Genomic DNA, 20,303 nt, shown 5'->3' on the forward strand with positions numbered 1-20,303 from the left:
TGGCTGGCTGATACTGACTGGCTGACTGGCTGGCTGATGCGGGCTGGCTGGCTGGCTGGCTGATACGGACTGGCTGGCTGGCTGATATGGACTGGCTGGCTGGCTGATACGGACTGGCTGGCTGGCTGGCTGGCTGATACGGACTGACTGGCTGGCTGGCTGATACGGACTGGCTGGCTGATACGGACTGGCTGGCTACGGACTGGCTGGCGGACTGGCTGGCTGGCTGATACGGACTGGCTGGCTGGCTGATACGGGCTGGCTGGCTGGCTGGACTGGCTGGCTGGCTGATACGGACTGGCTGGCTGGCTGATACGACTGGCTGGCTGGCTGGCTGGCTGATATGGACTGGCTGATACGGACTGGCTGGCTGATACGGACTGGCTGGCTGGCTGGATGATACGGGCTGGCTGGCTGGATGATACGGACTGGCTGGCTGGCTGGATGATACGGACTTGCTGGCTGGCTGATACGGACGGACTGACTGGCTGGCTGGCTGATACGGGCTGGCTGGCTGGCTGATACGGGCTGGCTGGCTGGCTGATACGGACTGGCTGGCTGGCTGGATGATACGGACTGGCTGGCTGGATGATACGGACTGGCTGGCTGGCTGTCTGGCTGGTCGATACGGACTGACTGACTTGCTGGCTGGCTGGATGATACTGACTGACTGACTGGCCGATACGGACTGGCTGGCTGGCTCGCTGATACGGACTGACTGGCTGGCTGGCTGATACGGACTGGCTGGCTGGCTGATACGCTGGCTGATACGGACTGGCTGGCTGACACTGGCTTGGCTGGCTGGCTGACACTGACTTGGCTGATTGACTGGCTGATGCTGGCTGGCTGGCTGACGCTGGCTAACACTGGCTGGCTGACACTGGCTTGGCTGGCTGGCTGACACTGACTTGGCTGGCTGGCTGACACTGACTTGGCTGGCTGGCTGACACTGACTTGGCTGGCTGACACTGACACTGACTTGGCTGGCTGACACTGACACGGACACTGACACTGACTTGGCTGGCTGGCTGGCTGGCTGACACTGACTTGGCTGGCTGGCTGCTGACACTGACACTGACTTGGCTGGCTGGCTGGCTGACACTGACTTGGCTGGCTGGCACTGACTTGACTGACATTGACTGGCTGGCTGGCTGGCTGACACTGACTTGGCTGCGCTGGCTGGCTGACGCTGACTTGGCTGACACTGACTTGGCTGACGCTGACTTGGCTGACGCAGACTTGGCTGACGCAGACCTGGCTGACGCAGACTTGGCTGACGCTGACTTGGCTGACGCTGACTTGGCTGACGCTGACTTGGCTGACGCTGACTTGGCTGACGCTGACTTGGCTGACGCTGACTTGGCTGACGCTGGCTGGCTGACGCTGGCTGCTGGCTGCTGACCGACGCTGGCTGGCCGACCGACGCTGGCTGCTGGCTGCTGACCGACGCTGGCTGGCCGACCGACGCTGGCTGGCTGGATGACACGCACTGGCTGGCTGAAATTGGCTGGCTAACGGACGCTGGCTGGCTGGCTAACGGACGCTGGCTGGCTGGCTGGCTAACGGACGCTGGCTGGCTGGCTGGCTAACGGACGCTGGCTGGCTGGCTGGCTAACGGACGCTGGCTGGCTGGCTGGCTAACGGACTGGCTGGCTGGCTGGCTGGCTAACGGACGCTGGCTGGCTGGCTGGCTAACGGACGCTGGCTGGCTGGCTAACGGACGCTGGCTGGCTGGCTGGCTAACGGACGCTGGCTGGCTGGCTGGCTAACGGACGCTGGCTGGCTGGCTGGCTAACGGACGCTGGCTGGCTGGCTGGCTAACGGACGCTGGCTGGCTGGCTGGCTAACGGACGCTGGCTGGCTGGCTGGCTAACGGACGCTGGCTGGCTGGCTGGCTAACGGACGCTGGCTGGCTGGCTGGCTAACGGACGCTGGCTGGCTGGCTGGCTGGCTAACGGACGCTGGCTGGCTGGCTGGCTGGCTAACGGACGCTGGCTGGCTGGCTGGCTGGCTAACGGACGCTGGCTGGCTGGCTGGCTGGCTAACGGACGCTGGCTGGCTGGCTGGCTAACGGACGCTGGCTGGCTGGCTGGCTAACGGACGCTGGCTGGCTGGCTGGCTAACGGACGCTGGCTGGCTGGCTGGCTAACGGACGCTGGCTGGCTGGCTGGCTAACGGACGCTGGCTGGCTGGCTGGCTAACGGACGCTGGCTGGCTGGCTGGCTAACGGACGCTGGCTGGCTGGCTGGCTAACGGACGCTGGCTGGCTGGCTGGCTAACGGACGCTGGCTGGCTGGCTGGCTAACGGACGCTGGCTGGCTGGCTGGCTAACGGACGCTGGCTGGCTGGCTGGCTAACGGACGCTGGCTGGCTGGCTGGCTAACGGACGCTGGCTGGCTGGCTGGCTGGCTAACGGACGCTGGCTGGCTGGCTGGCTGGCTAACGGACGCTGGCTGGCTGGCTGGCTGGCTAACGGACGCTGGCTGGCTGGCTGGCTGGCTAACGGACGCTGGCTGGCTGGCTGGCTGGCTAACGGACGCTGGCTGGCTGGCTGGCTGGCTAACGGACGCTGGCTGGCTGGCTGGCTGGCTAACGGACGCTGGCTGGCTAACGGACGCTGGCTGGCTGACGCTGGCTGGCGGACGCTGGCTGGCTGACGGACGCTGGCTGGCTGACGGACGCTGGCTGGCTGACGGACGCTGGCTGGCTGACGGACGCTGGCTGGCTGGCCGGCTGACGGACGCTGGCTGGCTGGCCTGGCTGACGGACGCTGGCTGGCTGGCCGGCTGACGGACGCTGGCCGGCTGGCTGCTGACGGACGCTGGCGGCTGGCCGGCTGACGGACGCTGGCGGCCGGCCGGCTGACGGACGCTGGCGCTGGCCGGCCGGCTGACGGACGCTGGCCGGCCGGCCGGCCAGCGTCCGTCAGCCGGCCGGTCAGCGCGCTATTTTTCAGCCGGCCGGCAGCGCCCGTCAGCCAGCCGGCCGGCCAGTGACTGATACTATTGGCTGTGACTGATACTGGTTGGCTGAGACTGAGACTGGTTGGCTGAGACTGAGACTGGTTGGCTGAGACTGAGACTGGTTGGCTGAGACTGAGACTGGTTGGCTGAGACTGAGACTGGTTGGCTGAGACTGAGACTGGTTGGCTGAGACTGAGACTGGTTGGCTGAGACTGAGACTGGTTGGCTGAGACTGAGACTGGTTGGCTGAGACTGAGACTGGTTGGCTGAGACTGAGACTGGTTGGCTGAGACTGAGACTGGTTGGCTGAGACTGAGACTGGTTGGCTGAGACTGAGACTGGTTGGCTGAGACTGAGACTGGTTGGCTGAGACTGAGACTGGTTGGCTGAGACTGAGACTGGTTGGCTGAGACTGATAATGGTTGAGACATACTGGCTGACTGACTGGCACTGACTGGCTGACTGCCACTGAATGAGATTGAGTCAATCTGAATCACATCAGGGCAAGGTATCTCTCTCCATTTATTTTCTCTCTCCCCCTCATCCCTCTTGATCTATTCCTCTGTTTGTCTTCTTTCGGTCACACCCTTCCCTTGCTCATTCTTTCTGTACCTCTCTCTCGCTCTCACACATCCTTCTTTCTTTTTCCCCCTTCTCCTGGAGTTGTGAAAGCTCCCGTTGATGTCGGAGAGGAGTGTTGAGGCGCAGCCCACAAACGTTGCTATTTTTACGCAGTGAGAGGGGAGGGAGGGGGCAAGGAAAAGAAGAGCCAGTCACTCCTTTCTTTCCTCCTACCCTGTTTCCCCAGGTGGACTATATGGAGGAAAATGAGGAGTACTTCCAGAGGCAAGCATCACATCGTCAGTCCCGCCGCAGGTTCCGCAAGATCAACCAGAAAGGCGAGCGGCAGACCATCATCGACACGGTGGACCCGTACCCCACCGGCAAGCCACCCATAGTCAGGGGATATCACACGGTGAGTCACGTTTAGCTACCCGGCTCTTCCTCTGTCTTAGTTAGCAACTAGGGTGTTGTGTGATGCTGGACACGCATGTGGCGCGAAGATGGAGCGTCCAGTTTGTGTAGTTTGAGTTTCTGTGTTGGCTAAACTTAGTCCTTGCCTTAGCTGGTTGGACGCTAACTTGTGTAGCCTACTAGTTAGCACCTTATAGCCTGGTCTATGTAACCTACTAGTTTATACCTTGTAACCTACTAGTTTGTACCTTGTAGCCTACTAGTTTGTACCTTATAGCCTGGTCTCTGTAGCCTACTAGTTAGTTCCTTATAGCCTGGTCTCTGTAGCCTACTAGTTAGTTCCTTATAGCCTGGTCTCTGTAGCCTACTAGTTAGTTCCTTATAGCCTGGTCTCTGTAGCCTACTAGTTAGTTCCTTATAGCCTGGTCTCTGTAGCCTACTAGTTAGTTCCTTATAGCCTGGTCTGTGTAGCCTACTAGTTAGTTCCTTATAGCCTGGTATGTGTAGCCTACTAGTTAGTTCCTTATAGCCTGGTATGTGTAGCCTACCAGTTAGTTCCTTATAGCCTGGTATGTGTACACCCTTGTTACTGCTTTGCTGAGGTCTGTAGTTATGTTGTTGTCAATGTATTGTGTTTGCTGTAGGCTTGCTGTGCCTTGTTTCACCCTGGTATTATAATTCTACCCTCCTGGCTACCTGTTCTCAAAACGCATCTTTCCATGCTATGCAACCTTTTGGCTGTAGGCCACCGAATAGACCTTTTTATCTGCATCCTCACGGTTAGACCTTATAAAGGCTGTAACCTCCTGTGTCGTCATCTTTGGACCCTTTCTCTCTAGAACTTGTCCCTTTGCAACACCCCCTTTACCCTATACCCATTCCCTTTACTCAATGTGCATGTCTCCTTCACTCCATAACCCCAAGTGCATATTTACTGTGTCCCTTATTGTTCAAGTCTGTGTCAGTGGTTGTTATTCTACGCTGTCTGTCAGGGTGGGTGTGATTCTATGCTGTCTGTCCAGGGTGGGTGTTATTCTACGCTGTCTGTCAGGGTGGGTGTTATTCTACGCTGTCTGTCAGGGTGGGTGTTATTCTACGCTGTCTGTCAGGGTGGGTGTTATTCTACGCTGTCTGTCAGGGTGGGTGTTATTCTACGCTGTCTGTCAGGGTGGGTGTGATTCTACGCTGTCTGTCAGGGTGGGTGTGATTCTACGCTGTCTGTCAGGGTGGGTGTGATTCTACGCTGTATGTCAGGGTGGGTGGGTGTTATTCTACGCTGTATGTCAGGGTGGGTGGGTGTTATTCTACGCTGTCTGTCAGGGTGGGTGGGTGTTATTCTACGCTGTCTGTCAGGGTGGGTGGGTGTTATTCTACGCTGTCTGTCAGGGTGGGTGGGTGTTATTCTACGCTGTCTGTCAGGGTGGGTGGGTGTTATTCTACGCTGTCTGTCAGGGTGGGTGGGTGTTATTCTACGCTGTCTGTCAGGGTGGGTGGGTGTTATTCTACGCTGTCTGTCAGGGTGGGTGGGTGTTATTCTACGCTGTCTGTCAGGGTGGGTGGGTGTTATTCTACGCTGTCTGTCAGGGTGGGTGGGTGTTATTCTACGCTGTCTGTCAGGGTGGGTGGGTGTTATTCTACGCTGTCTGTCAGGGTGGGTGGGTGTTATTCTACGCTGTCTGTCAGGGTGGGTGGGTGTTATTCTACGCCGTCTGTCAGGGTGGGTGGGTGTTATTCTACGCCGTCTGTCAGGGTGGGTGGGTGTTATTCTACGCCGTCTGTCAGGGTGGGTGGGTGTTATTCTACGCCGTCTGTCAGGGTGGGTGGTGTTATTATACGCCGTCTGTCAGGGTGGGTGGGTGTTATTCTACGCCGTCTGTCAGGGTGGGTGGGTGTTATTCTACGCCGTCTGTCAGGGTGGGTGGGTGTTATTCTACGCCGTCTGTCAGGGTGGGTGGGTGTTATTCTACGCCGTCTGTCAGGGTGGGTGGGTGTTATTCTACACAGTAGCTCAAGGAGTTCCCTGCATGTAGTTGAAGGGACACACTGTATTGAGTCACCCACCAGGAGTTGATGTGGATGGTTATTGTAGAACCAGTTAGTTTCTCCAGGGAAATCAGCAAGAGGAGGACTGGAAAGGAGGGAAGAGAGTGAAGGGAGAAAAGAGCAGTCAATGTGGAAAACGGAACAGGGGCCCTTTTCATCATGTGGTCCCATAGCTGCCCACCCCCCACATTCTAAAAGGGCAGCATGTGTGGAGACGAAGAGTCTCTTATTTTCCAATGGAACAGTCCACAGTCTACTGAGGTGGCCACAGCAGTGCCTGAGAGGGGTCCTAAAGTGTGCCCTGTTCATGGGAACCCATATTAACTACAATGAAGTGTTCACTTACAAAACATTAGGAACACCTGCTCTTTCCTTGACAGACTGACCAGGTGAAAGCTATGATCCCTTATTGATGTCACCTGTTACAACCACAAGGATTTTTAAGCCTTGAGACATGGATTGTGTGTCATTCATAGGGTAAATGGGCAAGACTAAATATTTAAAGTGCCTGTTGAACAGGGTATGGTAGTAGTTGCCAGGCTCACCGATTTGTGTCAAGAACTGGAAAGCTGCTGGTCGACAGTTTCCCATCTGTATCAAAAATAAGGTAAGGTGTTCTTAATGTTTTTTGCACTCTGTATATACATAACAATTATGTGAACGCACCCCATATTGCTATTCATGGGAACCCATGGAAGTGCACTAAATGTTCACTAATGATGTGAACACATCCCTTGGCCCATGTTGTTATTTTCCCTAAGCCCCAGTTCTGCCCTATTTCAAAATCAAATTTATTTATATAGCCCTTCGTACATCAGCTGATATCTCAAAGTGCTGTACAGAAACCCAGCCTAAAACCCCAAACAGCAAGCAATGCAGGTGTAGAAGCACGGTGGCTAGGAAAAACTCCCTAGAAAGGCCAAAACCTAGGAAGAAACCTAGAGAGGAACCAGGCTATGTGGGGTGGCCAGTCCTCTTCTGGCTGTGCCGGGTGGAGATTATAACAGAACATGGCCAAGATGTTCAAATGTTCATAAATGACCAGCATGGTCGTATAATAATAAGGCAGAACAGTTGAAACTGGAGCAGCAGCACGGTCAGGTGGACTGGGGACAGCAAGGAGTCATCATGTCAGGTAGTCCTGGGGCATGGTCCTAGGTCAGGTCCTCCTCCTCCGAGAGAGAGAATTAGAGAACGCACACTTAGATTCACACAGGACACCGAATAGGACAGGAGAGGTACTCCAGATATAACAAACTGACCCTAGCCCCCCGACACATTAACTACTGCAGCATAAATACTGGAGGCTGAGACAGGAGGGGTCAGGAGACACTGTGGCCCCATCCGAGGACACCCCCAGACAGGGCCGAACAGGAAGGATATAACCCCACCCACTTTGCCAAAGCACAGCCCCCACACCACTAGAGGGATATCTTCAACCACCAACTTACCATCCTGAGACAAGGCTGAGTATAGCCCACAAAGATCTCCGCCATGGCACAACACAAGGGGGGGCGCCAACCCAGACAGGATGACCACATCAGTGAATCAACCCACTCAGGTGACTCTCTTCCCTACTTTCCAGTCCTCCTCTTTCAATCCATTCCTGGCATTCTCAAGGGATGGTGTCGGCAAGAGTACCCTGGCTTGTTTGAAATACCATGGAATAATCTGGGTTTGCCGTACAAAGCAGAAACATGGCAGACACCGTCCAACCCTCCTCCCAAACCACCCCCTAATTTTACGCTGACTCTGACACAAAAACACACCCTGAACTTTCTCATGGCCTGATGTCGCCTGTCACAAAATTCTAGTTCTCCTCAGAGACTTTGTGGGAAGAATACTTAGGTGCCATGGTAACAAGTAGTCCCAAATGGCCATTGGTGGAGTGCGCTTTAAGCACAGTAGTGCAGAGGGACTAACTTCAGATGAGACTTGATTTTCCTCCCAAACCCTAAGGTGCATGTAGAGGTGGAGAGAGAGAGGTGGAGAGAGAGAGAGAGGTGGAGAGAGAGAGGTGGAGGTGAGAGAGGTGGAGAGCGAGAGAGGTGAGGTGGAGAGAGGTGGAGAGGTGGAGGTGGAGAGAGAGAGGTGAGGTGGAGAGAGAGAGGTGGAGAGAGAGAGAGGTGGAGAGAGAGAGAGGTGGAGAGAGAGAGAGGTGGGAGAGAGAGAGAGGTGGAGAGAGAGAGAGGTGGAGAGAGAGAGAGAGGTGGAGAGAGAGAGAGAGGTGGAGAGAGAGGTGGAGAGAGGTGGAGAGGGAGAGAGGTGGAGAGAGAGAGAGTTCTCACCTTTAAGGCCCTTAAAATATGACTTAAGGACATTTTATTTTGTCGGGATATCCCCTTTAATACAAGGGGCCTTTCATTTAAGGTATCGGTCTTTCCTAATCAATCTGCTCTATCCCTACTTTAAAATGTTCTTAAGTATATCCTTATTGCCATCTATGGTTGATAGAATTAGCTTATCATGTGCAATATATAGGATCCTCTTAAGTATGGGCATTCCCTCAGTGTGGTCCATCACAATTGAAGGCCCTCCAAGCAAAGAGTGCCAAGCCTTTGTTCCCCCAACAGTGGACCTGATGTGACCAACATCTACTATGTCCTACAAAATTGTAACTGGGATATTGGTAATGGCGTGCTAACCTAGCACTGGTGGTCTCCTTGGGACTTCTGGTTCTGTGTGTAGCCCAATGTCCTGGTCTTCCCTTGAAAAAGACGCTCCCAAGGGCAAGTAGCTGAGTAAATAAAGGATTGTTACCACTTGCAGACATTTATTTTACCTCAGAAATCCCAGAAAGCAAAAATGTTCCAAATGAAAAGCCTAGAATCCTGGCAGTGACATGAGGCAAAGGCTAGTAGCTACTGAAACACTAGCCATGATAAAGGACAAGTTCCAAATGAAGATGCAGTAAAACATCCTTAAAAATGGTTGTGCATTGTGTGTTAGGCAGACTGTGATATCTTAGAATGCATCACACACCACACGCACGCGCTCAGACGAGGTCGGCTACACTGACTGACCCCTTTGTTCTGTCCTCAGAATGGTCAATTCCTATTCAATCTGGCTCTCTTTATCCTATTTCTCTGTCATGATATGATGTAATTCATGTCCATTTGAATGAGTCTGTCAACAGTATGGTTCGATGGTTTTTTGTTGTTACTTTTACCCTTTTTTTCTCCCAAATTTTGTGGTATCCAATTGGTAGTTAGTGTTGTCTCATCGACTCAACTCCCGTACCGACTCGCGACAGCAAAGGTTGAGAGCTGTGCGTCCTCCGAAACACAACCCAGCCAAGCAGCACTGTGTCTTGACACAATGCCCACTTAACCTTGAATCCAGCTGCACCAATGTGTCGGGGAAACACCGTGCACCTGGCGATCGTTTCAGAGTGCACTGCTCCCGACCCGCCACAGGAGTCACTAGTGCGCAATGGGACAAGGACAAACTCTCCCCTAACCCGGACGACGCTGGGCCAATGGTGCGCTGCTCTATTAGTCTCCCGGTCGGCTGCGACAGAGCCTGGACTCAAACCCAGAATCTCTAGTGGCACAGCTAGCACTGTGATGCAGTGCCTTAGACCACTGCGCCACACGGGAGGCCTTTGGATGGAAATTTTATCTGTGATGGTGTTTCTCTCTTTCTCTAAATGTTTCTTCATCACTCTCTATCTTAATCGCCACCAGAACGGATGAGTAATCTCTTTCTACGGGGTCTGCCCAGTGGCCGCCAGGTTCTTGCCGAGGCCCCGAGCAGCTGTTCCCTAATTACCATGGTGCAACGCACGTGGCCGGCGGCAGCCTCATCGAATCAATGCCCCTCAGTTCAACCTCCCCTCCCACCTCCATCTTAGTATCCAACCAACCATGTGCTAATTTGAGTCTGTGATTGGTGTTAATTGTTTCTATATAAAATGTAAACTCCCCAGAGTTGACTAAAGTTATTGCTTTTAATGATGATTCCCGAAACCGTTTTGTCTCACTATATGGGCACTCGCTGAACGCAATACAGGCTTTTTTGCCTTTTTTTTTTGGTGTGTGTGTGTGTGTGTGTTGAGGCTGAATGAGTCTTGGTATATAGGGTCTCTTTTATGCCCAACTAGTGAAAGAGTTACTTCAGCTAGCTCCTCAGTTGTCATGTGAAACAGGAAAAGGAGTATGGGAGTGTTTGGCTCAATGAATAATGTACATGTTTGTGTATTTCTAACCCTGCCCAACTGGTGCAGAGTAAGGCTTTTTAACAGCCGCTCATTGCAGCTGCTGAAGCTTCAGGCCTAATTCTCTCTCTTCATCCCTGAGTGACATGTGGCATGTTTGATAACACTCATCTTCCTCTGCTTCTTCTTTTCATGCTTTTCATTTCATCCTGAATGCTCCCAGGAATGCAGTAAAGCTCAGGTACTGTATCTGTTAACACAGTGTGGGTGAGGGTGGGTGTCTGTCTCACTCATGACTGTAGGTAGTTTTACCTTTTATTATAGACAGACAGACTTTTCATTTGATGGTGTCTGAAATGATAAAGGTGTTTTCCCCCTTTACCCCTAACAGTCAAATGCATTGTGCTAAAAACTACTTTTACCTTTGGATATATTATTGGGGCATGAATTGAAAAGCTATTGTGGTTGTATAGAGATTCACAATGTCACATCTGAAAATGACTCAACTATCCTGATATGGACAGCAAATGTAAATATGTTCAGTTAGAGCAGTGGTTCCCAAACTGTGTGGTCCTTTAAAAAGTCTGGCTGTCAACTGACTCTTGAAAGTTGTAATAGTAGATTGCATGAGGTGCAATTTTGAAATTGGGTTGTGCATCATCAGTTTTCCTCTTGTCATTGCATACATTAGAGAGCTATTTATAACTTGTCAGAAATGTCCAGATCAACAAGCCCACGTCAGCTAACGTTATTTTAGCCCATAGATGTTGTAGTAACGTTCAAGTCACTCGAATATCACATGAATACACGTTAGACATGGCAACATGAATAGAGATGTTCCCCAATGCTGGAAGGAGGGCCTAAGTGAACGTTTGGGAACCCTGAGTTAGAGATGTAAAGCACACATGGAATTTGGTCACGTAGGCTACAGGTAATCGCGTAGGCTACAGGTAATCGCGTAGGCTACAGGTAATCGCGTAGGCTACAGGTAATCGCGTAGGCTACAGGTAATCGCGTAGGCTACAGGTAATCGCGTAGGCTACAGGTAATCGCGTAGGCTACAGGAAATCGCGTAGGCTACAGGTAATCGCGTAGGCTACAGGTAATCGCGTAGGCTACAGGAAATCGCGTAGGCTACAGGAAATCGCGTAGGCTACAGGAAATCGCGTAGGCTACAGGTAATCGCGTAGGCTACAGGTAATCGCGTAGGCTACAGGTAATCGCGTAGGCTACAGGTAATCGCGCAGGCTACAGGTAATCGCGCAGGCTACAGGTAATCGCGCAGGCTACAGGTAATCGCGCAGGCTACAGGTAATCGCGCAGGCTACAGGTAATCGCGCAGGCTACAGGTAATCGCGCAGGCTACAGGTAATCGCGCAGGCTACAGGTAATCGCGCAGGCTACAGGTAATCGCGCAGGCTACAGGTAATCGCGCAGGCTACAGGTAATCGCGCAGGCTACAGGTAATCGCGCAGCCTACAGGTAATCGCGCAGCCTACAGGTAATCGCGCAGCCTACAGGTAATCGCGCAGCCTACAGGTAATCGCGCAGCCTACAGGTAATCGCGTAGGCTACAGGTAATCGCGTAGCCTACAGGTAATCACGTAGGCTACAGTGCAGTGAGCATGATAACCATGATTGCCGTACCTCTTAAGGATTCTGAATTGATATAATGAGTGTAATTTAGCTGTTGGAGGAACATCTAATCTCATCTGCTGAACAACGTCATTAGTGGGTTTGGAGAACAACAAGAACCCCCCAAGATGTTTTATTGTCACATACAAGCTCCCGAGTCAATCCAAACTAATAATTGGGTCTGTGAACTTTGACAAAATCTATATTTTCTAGTGCACTGTCTGAACAGTTCTAATTGTTGTGTGAACATTGCTGTGTTGATTAGGTACATGAACCCAAGTCATGAGTTGAATAGCCTAGAAGACTATCCATTCTTGTGGAACAATGCTTTTGTGAAGAACAGTGTTTTTGTGTTAGCCCTATAAATTGGCTATTGCTTTAGATTGAGTATTACTCCTTAAATATAGTATCCTCAGATACTTTATCTATCACATATTCCGATACTCCAATATCTCCATATTCCGATTTGGCTCCAGGATGCTGCCTGCGCCGGACGAAATCGGATTCGAGAGGGTTAAGAATAGGAGCTAGGTGAGCCAGGCCCAAAACGAAAGAGAGGAGCGAGACTAACCTGTTAGACAGACGTGCCCGTGGAAAAGCAGGGGTCCTATTTTTAGAGCTGTCTTTTTTGAAGTTCTGTTCTGTACCTAGGTTCAGCTGCTGCACGGACACAAGAGCCTCAGGTTTTAAGGATTTACACTATCACAGAGACGGATCCATGGACTACTGTAATGACCAACCAGGGACTGACAAGTGATACAGACAGATCCAAGGACTACTAATGACTGACCAGGGACTAACCAGGGACTTTTCCTTCTCTCATTTCCTCTTCCTTTTCTTTACTATACTTAGACATTTGAAGATCAGTAGAAAGAAACGTAGGCCTGTGGAGTTAAATGGGCTCTAGTGGGGGTGATATCAGGCCATCTAATCTCTCTCACTGTCCCCGTCCCTGTCAACATTGGACAATGGACATCATGGTTGTCCTGTTGTCACAAGCAGGGTATGCCTGGCTGGGACAGTGTGTATGCTTTCCCTCTTCTCTTTTTCATATTCCTGTTTCCTCTCAGGGAGACTGGGCGACGGTGTGGGAGACATGGTGCCTGGCTTACTTTAAGATAGTCGGTGAAAGAGTGTTATCAAGTCATAGTTGGTGACCTTCCATAGTAATCCTTTAACCCGATTTGAAACTGTCTCGATACTCTTCATCTCCTTGCTCAATCTCATGTAGTCCCTCGGTAGGTCACACACAGTCACACGCAGCAAAGATGAAATGTTTTGTTGCTGATCTAATGGTGGAGTATAGTATTTGGTGGTATTTACCAAGCCCTGTTCATTTGTAGGGTTAAACACAAGTCACTGTTGGTCTGAGTCAGAGGGGTTGGGTTAAATGCGGAAGACACATTTCAGGTGAAGGCATTCAGTTGTACAACTCACTAGGTATCCCCCTTTCCTAATATTTGGTGGTCTTCACCAAGCCCTGTTAATTTGTAGGGTTAAACACGTTGGTCTTACTTTCACAATTCTCAGAGCCACTCATCAATTTTGCGGACTGAGTAAACAAATGTTCAATGTCCGAACACGTTAGTGTGTTCCTAACACACATCTTAGTAGAGACAGGGGTGTCTACTCCTATCCTTCTGAATGGTTTTTCTCCTGCTAACTTGCCCTACATCTTGGGAGGATTCTTGGACTATTGTTTCAAAAGCCTCTTCCTCCCCTCATATCCTAGTGGGCCACTCCTTTCTGTGTTCGGCTAGGAAATCCTCTCCACTTCCTGCCCGGAAAAGGAAACGGAGCCCATGCCAACACCTGCCAACGCGTGCCAACAGCAGCACAATACCCTGACACCTCTTGAACTGGCACAGTTCAACAGTAGTCAGGAAAGAGGCATGAGCCTCTTGTGTTCTCTGACAGGAAGTCAACCCTAGAGGAGCAGACGGTAGCAGTGTATTCTTTTTTTCTTCTTCTGTAAGTCACAGTCCTGGCCCCTTATTGATATGCACAGTCTGCTATTTAACAAGGCTCAAGACTGTTTCTCATGCATGCTAATTAGCTAAGGTAGCATGCATAATGTACTGTAGAAATTGCACCGTCAGGATCGATACTGGCAGTGTGGTAGCATCCGTTCTAGCCGCTTTTGTTAGTTTGACGGATGCTAACCGGTTATTAGCAAGGTTTTATATTAGTTGGAATAATCAACCATTTGCAAAGCTACAGTCAAGCGAAGCCTTAGATTTAAAGCCAGCCGTAACAGATCTAGTCTTTTTATATGCTATTTCTCTATTTCATAAGTAGCCAATGTTATTCAGTGATAAGAGCATTTGCATTGGTTAACCTTTTGGAACGTGTATTTTTAGTGTTTATCTGGCAGTGTCTGTACTGGCTTTGACTGGTACCTGACTTGTAGAAAAGATGTTGACTGGGTAGAAAGGAGGGTTTTAGCTGAGGAGACTTGTCTTTGTACTGGTAGTATGACCAGCTACTGTACTGTCTGAATGGGGAAGTAAATGTCTGAAACACTTTTTTACTCGTCATGAAGAGAAAAAAAAATAAAGGCTACCGGTACATTCCCCAAAATGTTTGTCAGTGTGCACATTGTTAATGATACAACTGACTGTAAATGCTTCAACTGGAAAAAGTCACATTAAGGGGAAAAAAAGCTTATGTGCCTTGTATGTCCCCCTACAGCATGTCTCTGTACATACTGTATGAGAGTGTCTGTGTGCTTTTATCTCCCTTACCGTGGTAATGAGCTTTTTACGACCCAAATGCTATGCATCAGCAGGCAAACAGCATCACGTGATCCAAGCCCATAATGCATGGAACATACTTATAGCCATAGTGGTTAGCAGGGAGCATTAGAAATGGCTGACGTCGAAAGGTTCACCGCCCCCCTCAACTGAATCTGTGACTGCATTAATGTTACGCTCCATTAGCACTGTCACATCAGTGTCACAATCAACTACAATCAATGCGCCCCTGCCTTTCATTTTGTATTGAGATTGTTCAGCAGAATGTCAACCCCATAGTCTACATCCCAAATGGCACCCTGTTCCCTACATAGTGCACTAAAAGTAGTAGTGGTCAAAAGTAGCTTGTGCACTATGTATGGAATAGGATGCCATTAAAGGGTGACCGAGAGTGTCTGGCTCTTGTCCCCAGACTCGAGCCCCACCGCAGTGATGTAATGATATAATGACGCCCCAGTGCCCCTGGTGATTGTTGCCAACAACGCTAATGATCGAGCCATCAGCACCTGAGCTTGGCGATGCATGATGTCATCGCGTGGGGGCTGGAGAGGGTGACGAGATTCATGTCCTATTGGTTGGCTAGAGGCCGGCCAATAATACATACCACCCCTGCTTTGGACGTATTCTCTTAATGGAATAACTATACAGTGTGTGCGTGAACAAATAGCCCTTTCCAGAACGACTCAATACACTCAACATGCAAATGTAGCGTTTACTATTCTGTTGACCCTAGATTGATCTGCATCAGAGCCATATATGGACATACTGTATATATGTCTGTTTGCTATATATAGTTTTGATCAGAATTTGTTTTCCTATCCAACCCTGCAATAACAAGAACCACCATAGGTCACTTGCTAATGGAAGGAAATCTGATGTTGAAGAAAGGCAGCACGGTGGCAACACATATTTTGTAAGAAAGCGCTTTTGTTTTGACTGTCATTGTAGGAACACCACTGGGTTTTCCTATTTGCCCAGATTGGCAGTTTCTTATTGTGTAATTTGAAAATATCAGCTCAGCTCCAACCCTATTCCCTATATAGTGTTCTACATTTGACCAGGGACTATACAGACTATGTAGGGAATATATACATTGGGACGTGGCCTTGAAATACCCTTTAAGCCATTGTTCCCTGTGCCTTATCATTTAAAGCACTGTTCTTCTCACATCTCAGTCTCCGTCAGCAAGCCTGGCCCACTGGCCTCATATTTGACTGGGGCTTTTGTGTTTCCAATAACCAGAAGCCTTCCTAGTAGTATGGGTGTATCCTGGACACACACAGTTATACACTCCATGTACATACTGTACGTGCATGCATACAGTATATACACACACCAGGCATACCGTACATGTGTGGTCATTGTCTGCAATGTGATACCACAGCCCTGCCTGCAATGTGATACCACATCCCTGTCTGCAATGTGATACCACAGCCCTGTCTGCAATGTGATACCACAGCCCTGTCTGCAATGTGATACCACAGCCCTGTCTGCAATGTGATACCACAGCCCTGTCTGCAATGTGATACCACATCCCTGTCTGTAATGTGATACCACAGCCCTGCCTGTAATGTGATACCACAGCCCTGTCTGCAATGTGATACCACAGCCCTGCCTGCAATGTGATACCACAGCCCTGTCTGCAATGTGATACCACAGCCCTGTCTGCAATGTGATACCACAGCCCTGTCTGCAATGTGATACCACAGCCCTGTCTGCAATGTGATACCACAGCCCTGTCTGCAATGTGATACCACAGCCCTGTCTGCAATGTGATACCACAGCCCTGTCTGCAATGTGATACCACATCCCTGTCTGTAATGTGATACCACAGCCCTGCCTGTAATGTGATACCACAGCCCTGTCTGCAATGTGATACCACAGCCCTGCCTGCAATGTGATACCACAGCCCCCTGCCTGCAATGTGATACCACAGCCCTGTCTGCAATGTGATACCACAGCCCTGTCTGCAATGTGATACCACAGCCCTGTCTGCAATGTGATACCACAGCCCTGTCTGCAATGTGATACCACAGCCCTGTCTGCAATGTGATACCACAGCCCTGTCTGCAATGTGATACCACAGCCCTGTCTGCAATGTGATACCACAGCCCTGTCTGCAATGTGATACCACAGCCCTGTCTGCAATGTGATACCACAGCCCTGCCTGCAATGTGATACCACAGCCCTGTCTGTAATGTGATACCACATCCCTGTCTGCAATGTGATACCACATCCCTGCAATGTGTCCCTGTCTGCAATGTGATACCACAGCCCTGTCTGCAATGTGATACCACAGCCCTGTCTGCAATGTGATACCACAGCCCTGCCTGCAATGTGATACCACAGCCCTGTCTGCAATGTGATACCACAGCCCTGTCTGCAATGTGATACCACAGCCCTGTCTGCAATGTGATACCACAGCCCTGTCTGCAATGTGATACCACAGCCCTGTCTGCAATGTGATACCACAGCCCTGTCTGCAATGTGATACCACAGCCCTGTCTGCAATGTGATACCACAGCCCTGTCTGCAATGTGATACCACAGCCCTGTCTGCAATGTGATACCACAGCCCTGTCTGCAATGTGATACCACAGCCCTGTCTGCAATGTGATACCACAGCCCTGTCTGCAATGTGATACCACAGCCCTGTCTGCAATGTGATACCACAGCCCTGTCTGCAATGTGATACCACAGCCCTGTCTGCAATGTGATACCACAGCCCTGTCTGCAATGTGATACCACAGCCCTGTCTGCAATGTGATACCACAGCCCTGTCTGCAATGTGATACCACAGCCCTGTCTGCAATGTGATACCACAGCCCTGTCTGCAATGTGATACCACAGCCCTGTCTGCAATGTGATACCACAGCCCTGTCTGCAATGTGATACCACAGCCCTGCCTGCAATGTGATACCACAGCCCTGTCTGCAATGTGATACCACAGCCCTGTCTGCAATGTGATACCACAGCCCTGTCTGCAATGTGATACCACAGCCCTGTCTGCAATGTGATACCACAGCCCTGTCTGCAATGTGATACCACAGCCCTGTCTGCAATGTGATACCACAGCCCTGTCTGCAATGTGATACCACAGCCCTGTCTGCAATGTGATACCACAGCCCTGTCTGCAATGTGATACCACAGCCCCCTGATACCACAGCCCTGCAATGTGATACCACAGCCCTGTCTGCAATGTGATACCACAGCCCTGTCTGCAATGTGATACCACAGCCCTGTCTGCAATGTGATACCACAGCCCTGTCTGCAATGTGATACCACAGCCCTGTCTGCATGTGATACCACAGCCCTGTCTGCAATGTGATACCACAGCCCTGTCTGCAATGTGATACCACAGCCCTGTCTGCAATGTGATACCACAGCCCTGTCTGCAATGTGATACCACAGCCCTGTCTGCAATGTGATACCACAGCCCTGTCTGCAATGTGATACCACAGCCCTGCCTGCAATGTGATACCACAGCCCTGTCTGCAATGTGATACCACAGCCCTGTCTGCAATGTGATACCACAGCCCTGCCTGCAATGTGATACCACATCCCTGTCTGCAATGTGATACCACAGCCCTGTCTGCAATGTGATACCACAGCCCTGTCTGCAATGTGATACCACAGCCCTGTCTGCAATGTGATACCACAGCCCTGTCTGCAATGTGATACCACAGCCCTGTCTGCAATGTGATACCACAGCCCTGTCTGCAATGTGATACCACAGCCCTGTCTGCAATGTGATACCACAGCCCTGTCTGCAATGTGATACCACAGCCCTGTCTGCAATGTGATACCACAGCCCTGCCTGCAATGTGATACCACAGCCCTGTCTGCAATGTGATACCACAGCCCTGTCTGTCTGCAATGTGATACCACAGCCCTGTCTGCAATGTGTGATACCACAGCCCTGTCTGCAATGTGATACCACAGCCCTGTCTGCAATGTGATACCACAGCCCTGTCTGCAATGTGATACCACAGCCCTGTCTGCAATGTGATACCACAGCCCTGTCTGCAATGTGATACCACAGCCCTGTCTGCAATGTGATACCACAGCCCTGTCTGCAATGTGATACCACAGCCCTGTCTGCAATGTGATACCACAGCCCTGTCTGCAATGTGATACCACAGCCCTGTCTGCAATGTGATACCACAGCCCTGTCTGCAATGTGATACCACAGCCCTGTCTGCAATGTGATACCACAGCCCTGTCTGCAATGTGATACCACAGCCCTGTCTGCAATGTGATACCACAGCCCTGTCTGCAATGTGATACCACAGCCCTGTCTGCAATGTGATACCACAGCCCTGTCTGTAATGTGATACCACAGCCCTGTCTGCAATGTGATACCACAGCCCTGTCTGCAATGTGATACCACAGCCCTGTCTGCAATGTGATACCACAGCCCTGTCTGCAATGTGATGAAATGGGGGGGTTGGTGACCAGACTGCTACTCTCTCTGACACATGTGTGCCCCCTTCTCGCTCTCACACACTCCCTAAATGTTGTTGTCCCTATGCTTCTGTCACCACAGCAACCAACAACGCCCCGCGGGGGCAGGTCATGCTCAGTTGCCGTGGTTACTATACTCCGGGTGACATTGTCATACTGATTTAAAGCGATTCAAAGCAACACCATTTGTCTCCAAATCCATATTCCTCTTGTTTTATTACCTGCTGTCTGAATAGGGCCCTCCTTTCCTCTCCTCTCTATCTGGCCAGGAAATGTCTCTCCCTGGTTCTGTTGCCATGCCAACTGGCTGCAGCCTTGGTTGACTGCTGAAGTGAGAGTGATAATGGCATTACTCTCTCTCTCCCTCTCTCCGTTGACCCCTTTTTGATTTCTGTGTGTTGCTTTCCTTTGCGTCCTCTATCTTCCCTGCCTATTTTCTGTTGATTATCTGTTTCTCGTTAGCCTATTCATCCTCATTCCTCTCCCTACATCCACCCCTCCCTCAGTCTCTCCTCTTCTGTTTCTCGTTAGCCTATTCATCCTCATTCCTCTCCCTACATCCACCCCTCCCTCAGTCTCTCCTCTTCTGTTTCTCGTTAGCCTATTCATCCTCATTCCTCTCCCTACATCCACCCCACCCTCAGTCTCCTCTTCTGTTTCTCGTTAGCCTATTCATCCTCATTCCTCTCCCTACATCCACCCCTCCCTCAGTCTCTCCTCTTCTGTTTCTCGTTAGCCTATTCATCCTCATTCCTCTCCCTACATCCACCCCTCCCTCAGTCTCTCCTCTTCTGTTTCTCGTTAGCCTATTCATCCTCATTCCTCTCCCTACATCCACCCCTCCCTCAGTCTCTCCTCTTCTGTTTCTCGTTAGCCTATTCATCCTCATTCCTCTCCCTACATCCACCCCACCCTCAGTCTCCTCTTCTGTTTCTCGTTAGCCTATTCATCCTCATTCCTCTCCCTACATCCACCCCTCCCTCAGTCTCTCCTCTTCTGTTTCTCGTTAGCCTATTCATCCTCATTCCTCTCCCTACATCCACCCCTCCCTCAGTCTCTCCTCTTCTGTTTCTCGTTAGCCTATTCATCCTCATTCCTCTCCCTACATCCACCCCTCCCTCAGTCTCTCCTTCTGTTTCTCGTTAGCCTATTCATCCTCATTCCTCTCCCTACATCCACCCCTCCCTCAGTCTCTCCTTCTGTTTCTCGTTAGCCTATTCATCCTCATTCCTCTCCCTACATCCACCCCTCCCTCAGTCTCTCCTCTTCTGTTTCTCTATCCCTCTCTCCTCCTTTTAAGCTGTGTAGACTGTGG

General features: G+C 50.8%; 1 protein-coding gene across 12 annotated transcripts in view; it reads left to right on the forward strand.

Annotated features, from left to right (window-relative positions):
* Positions 1–20,303, forward strand: part of LOC112247599 (rap guanine nucleotide exchange factor 2) — a 163,861-nt gene that overhangs the window by 73,537 nt on the left and 70,021 nt on the right. For 7 of the 12 annotated variants that reach the window (XM_042303152.1, XM_042303160.1, XM_042303156.1 and 4 more), the window contains 2 exons: positions 3,772–3,939; positions 10,361–10,378. In XM_042303152.1, coding sequence (XP_042159086.1) covers positions 3,772–3,939; positions 10,361–10,378 — 186 coding nt within the window. The remainder of the gene's footprint in view (positions 1–3,771; positions 3,940–10,360; positions 10,379–20,303) is intronic. The other 5 variants (XM_042303165.1, XM_042303155.1, XM_042303158.1 and 2 more) reach the window with 1 other exon arrangement.

Source organism: Oncorhynchus tshawytscha, linkage group LG21 (assembly GCF_018296145.1).
Source record: "Oncorhynchus tshawytscha isolate Ot180627B linkage group LG21, Otsh_v2.0, whole genome shotgun sequence".
Classification (NCBI taxonomy): Eukaryota; Metazoa; Chordata; class Actinopteri; order Salmoniformes; family Salmonidae; genus Oncorhynchus; species Oncorhynchus tshawytscha.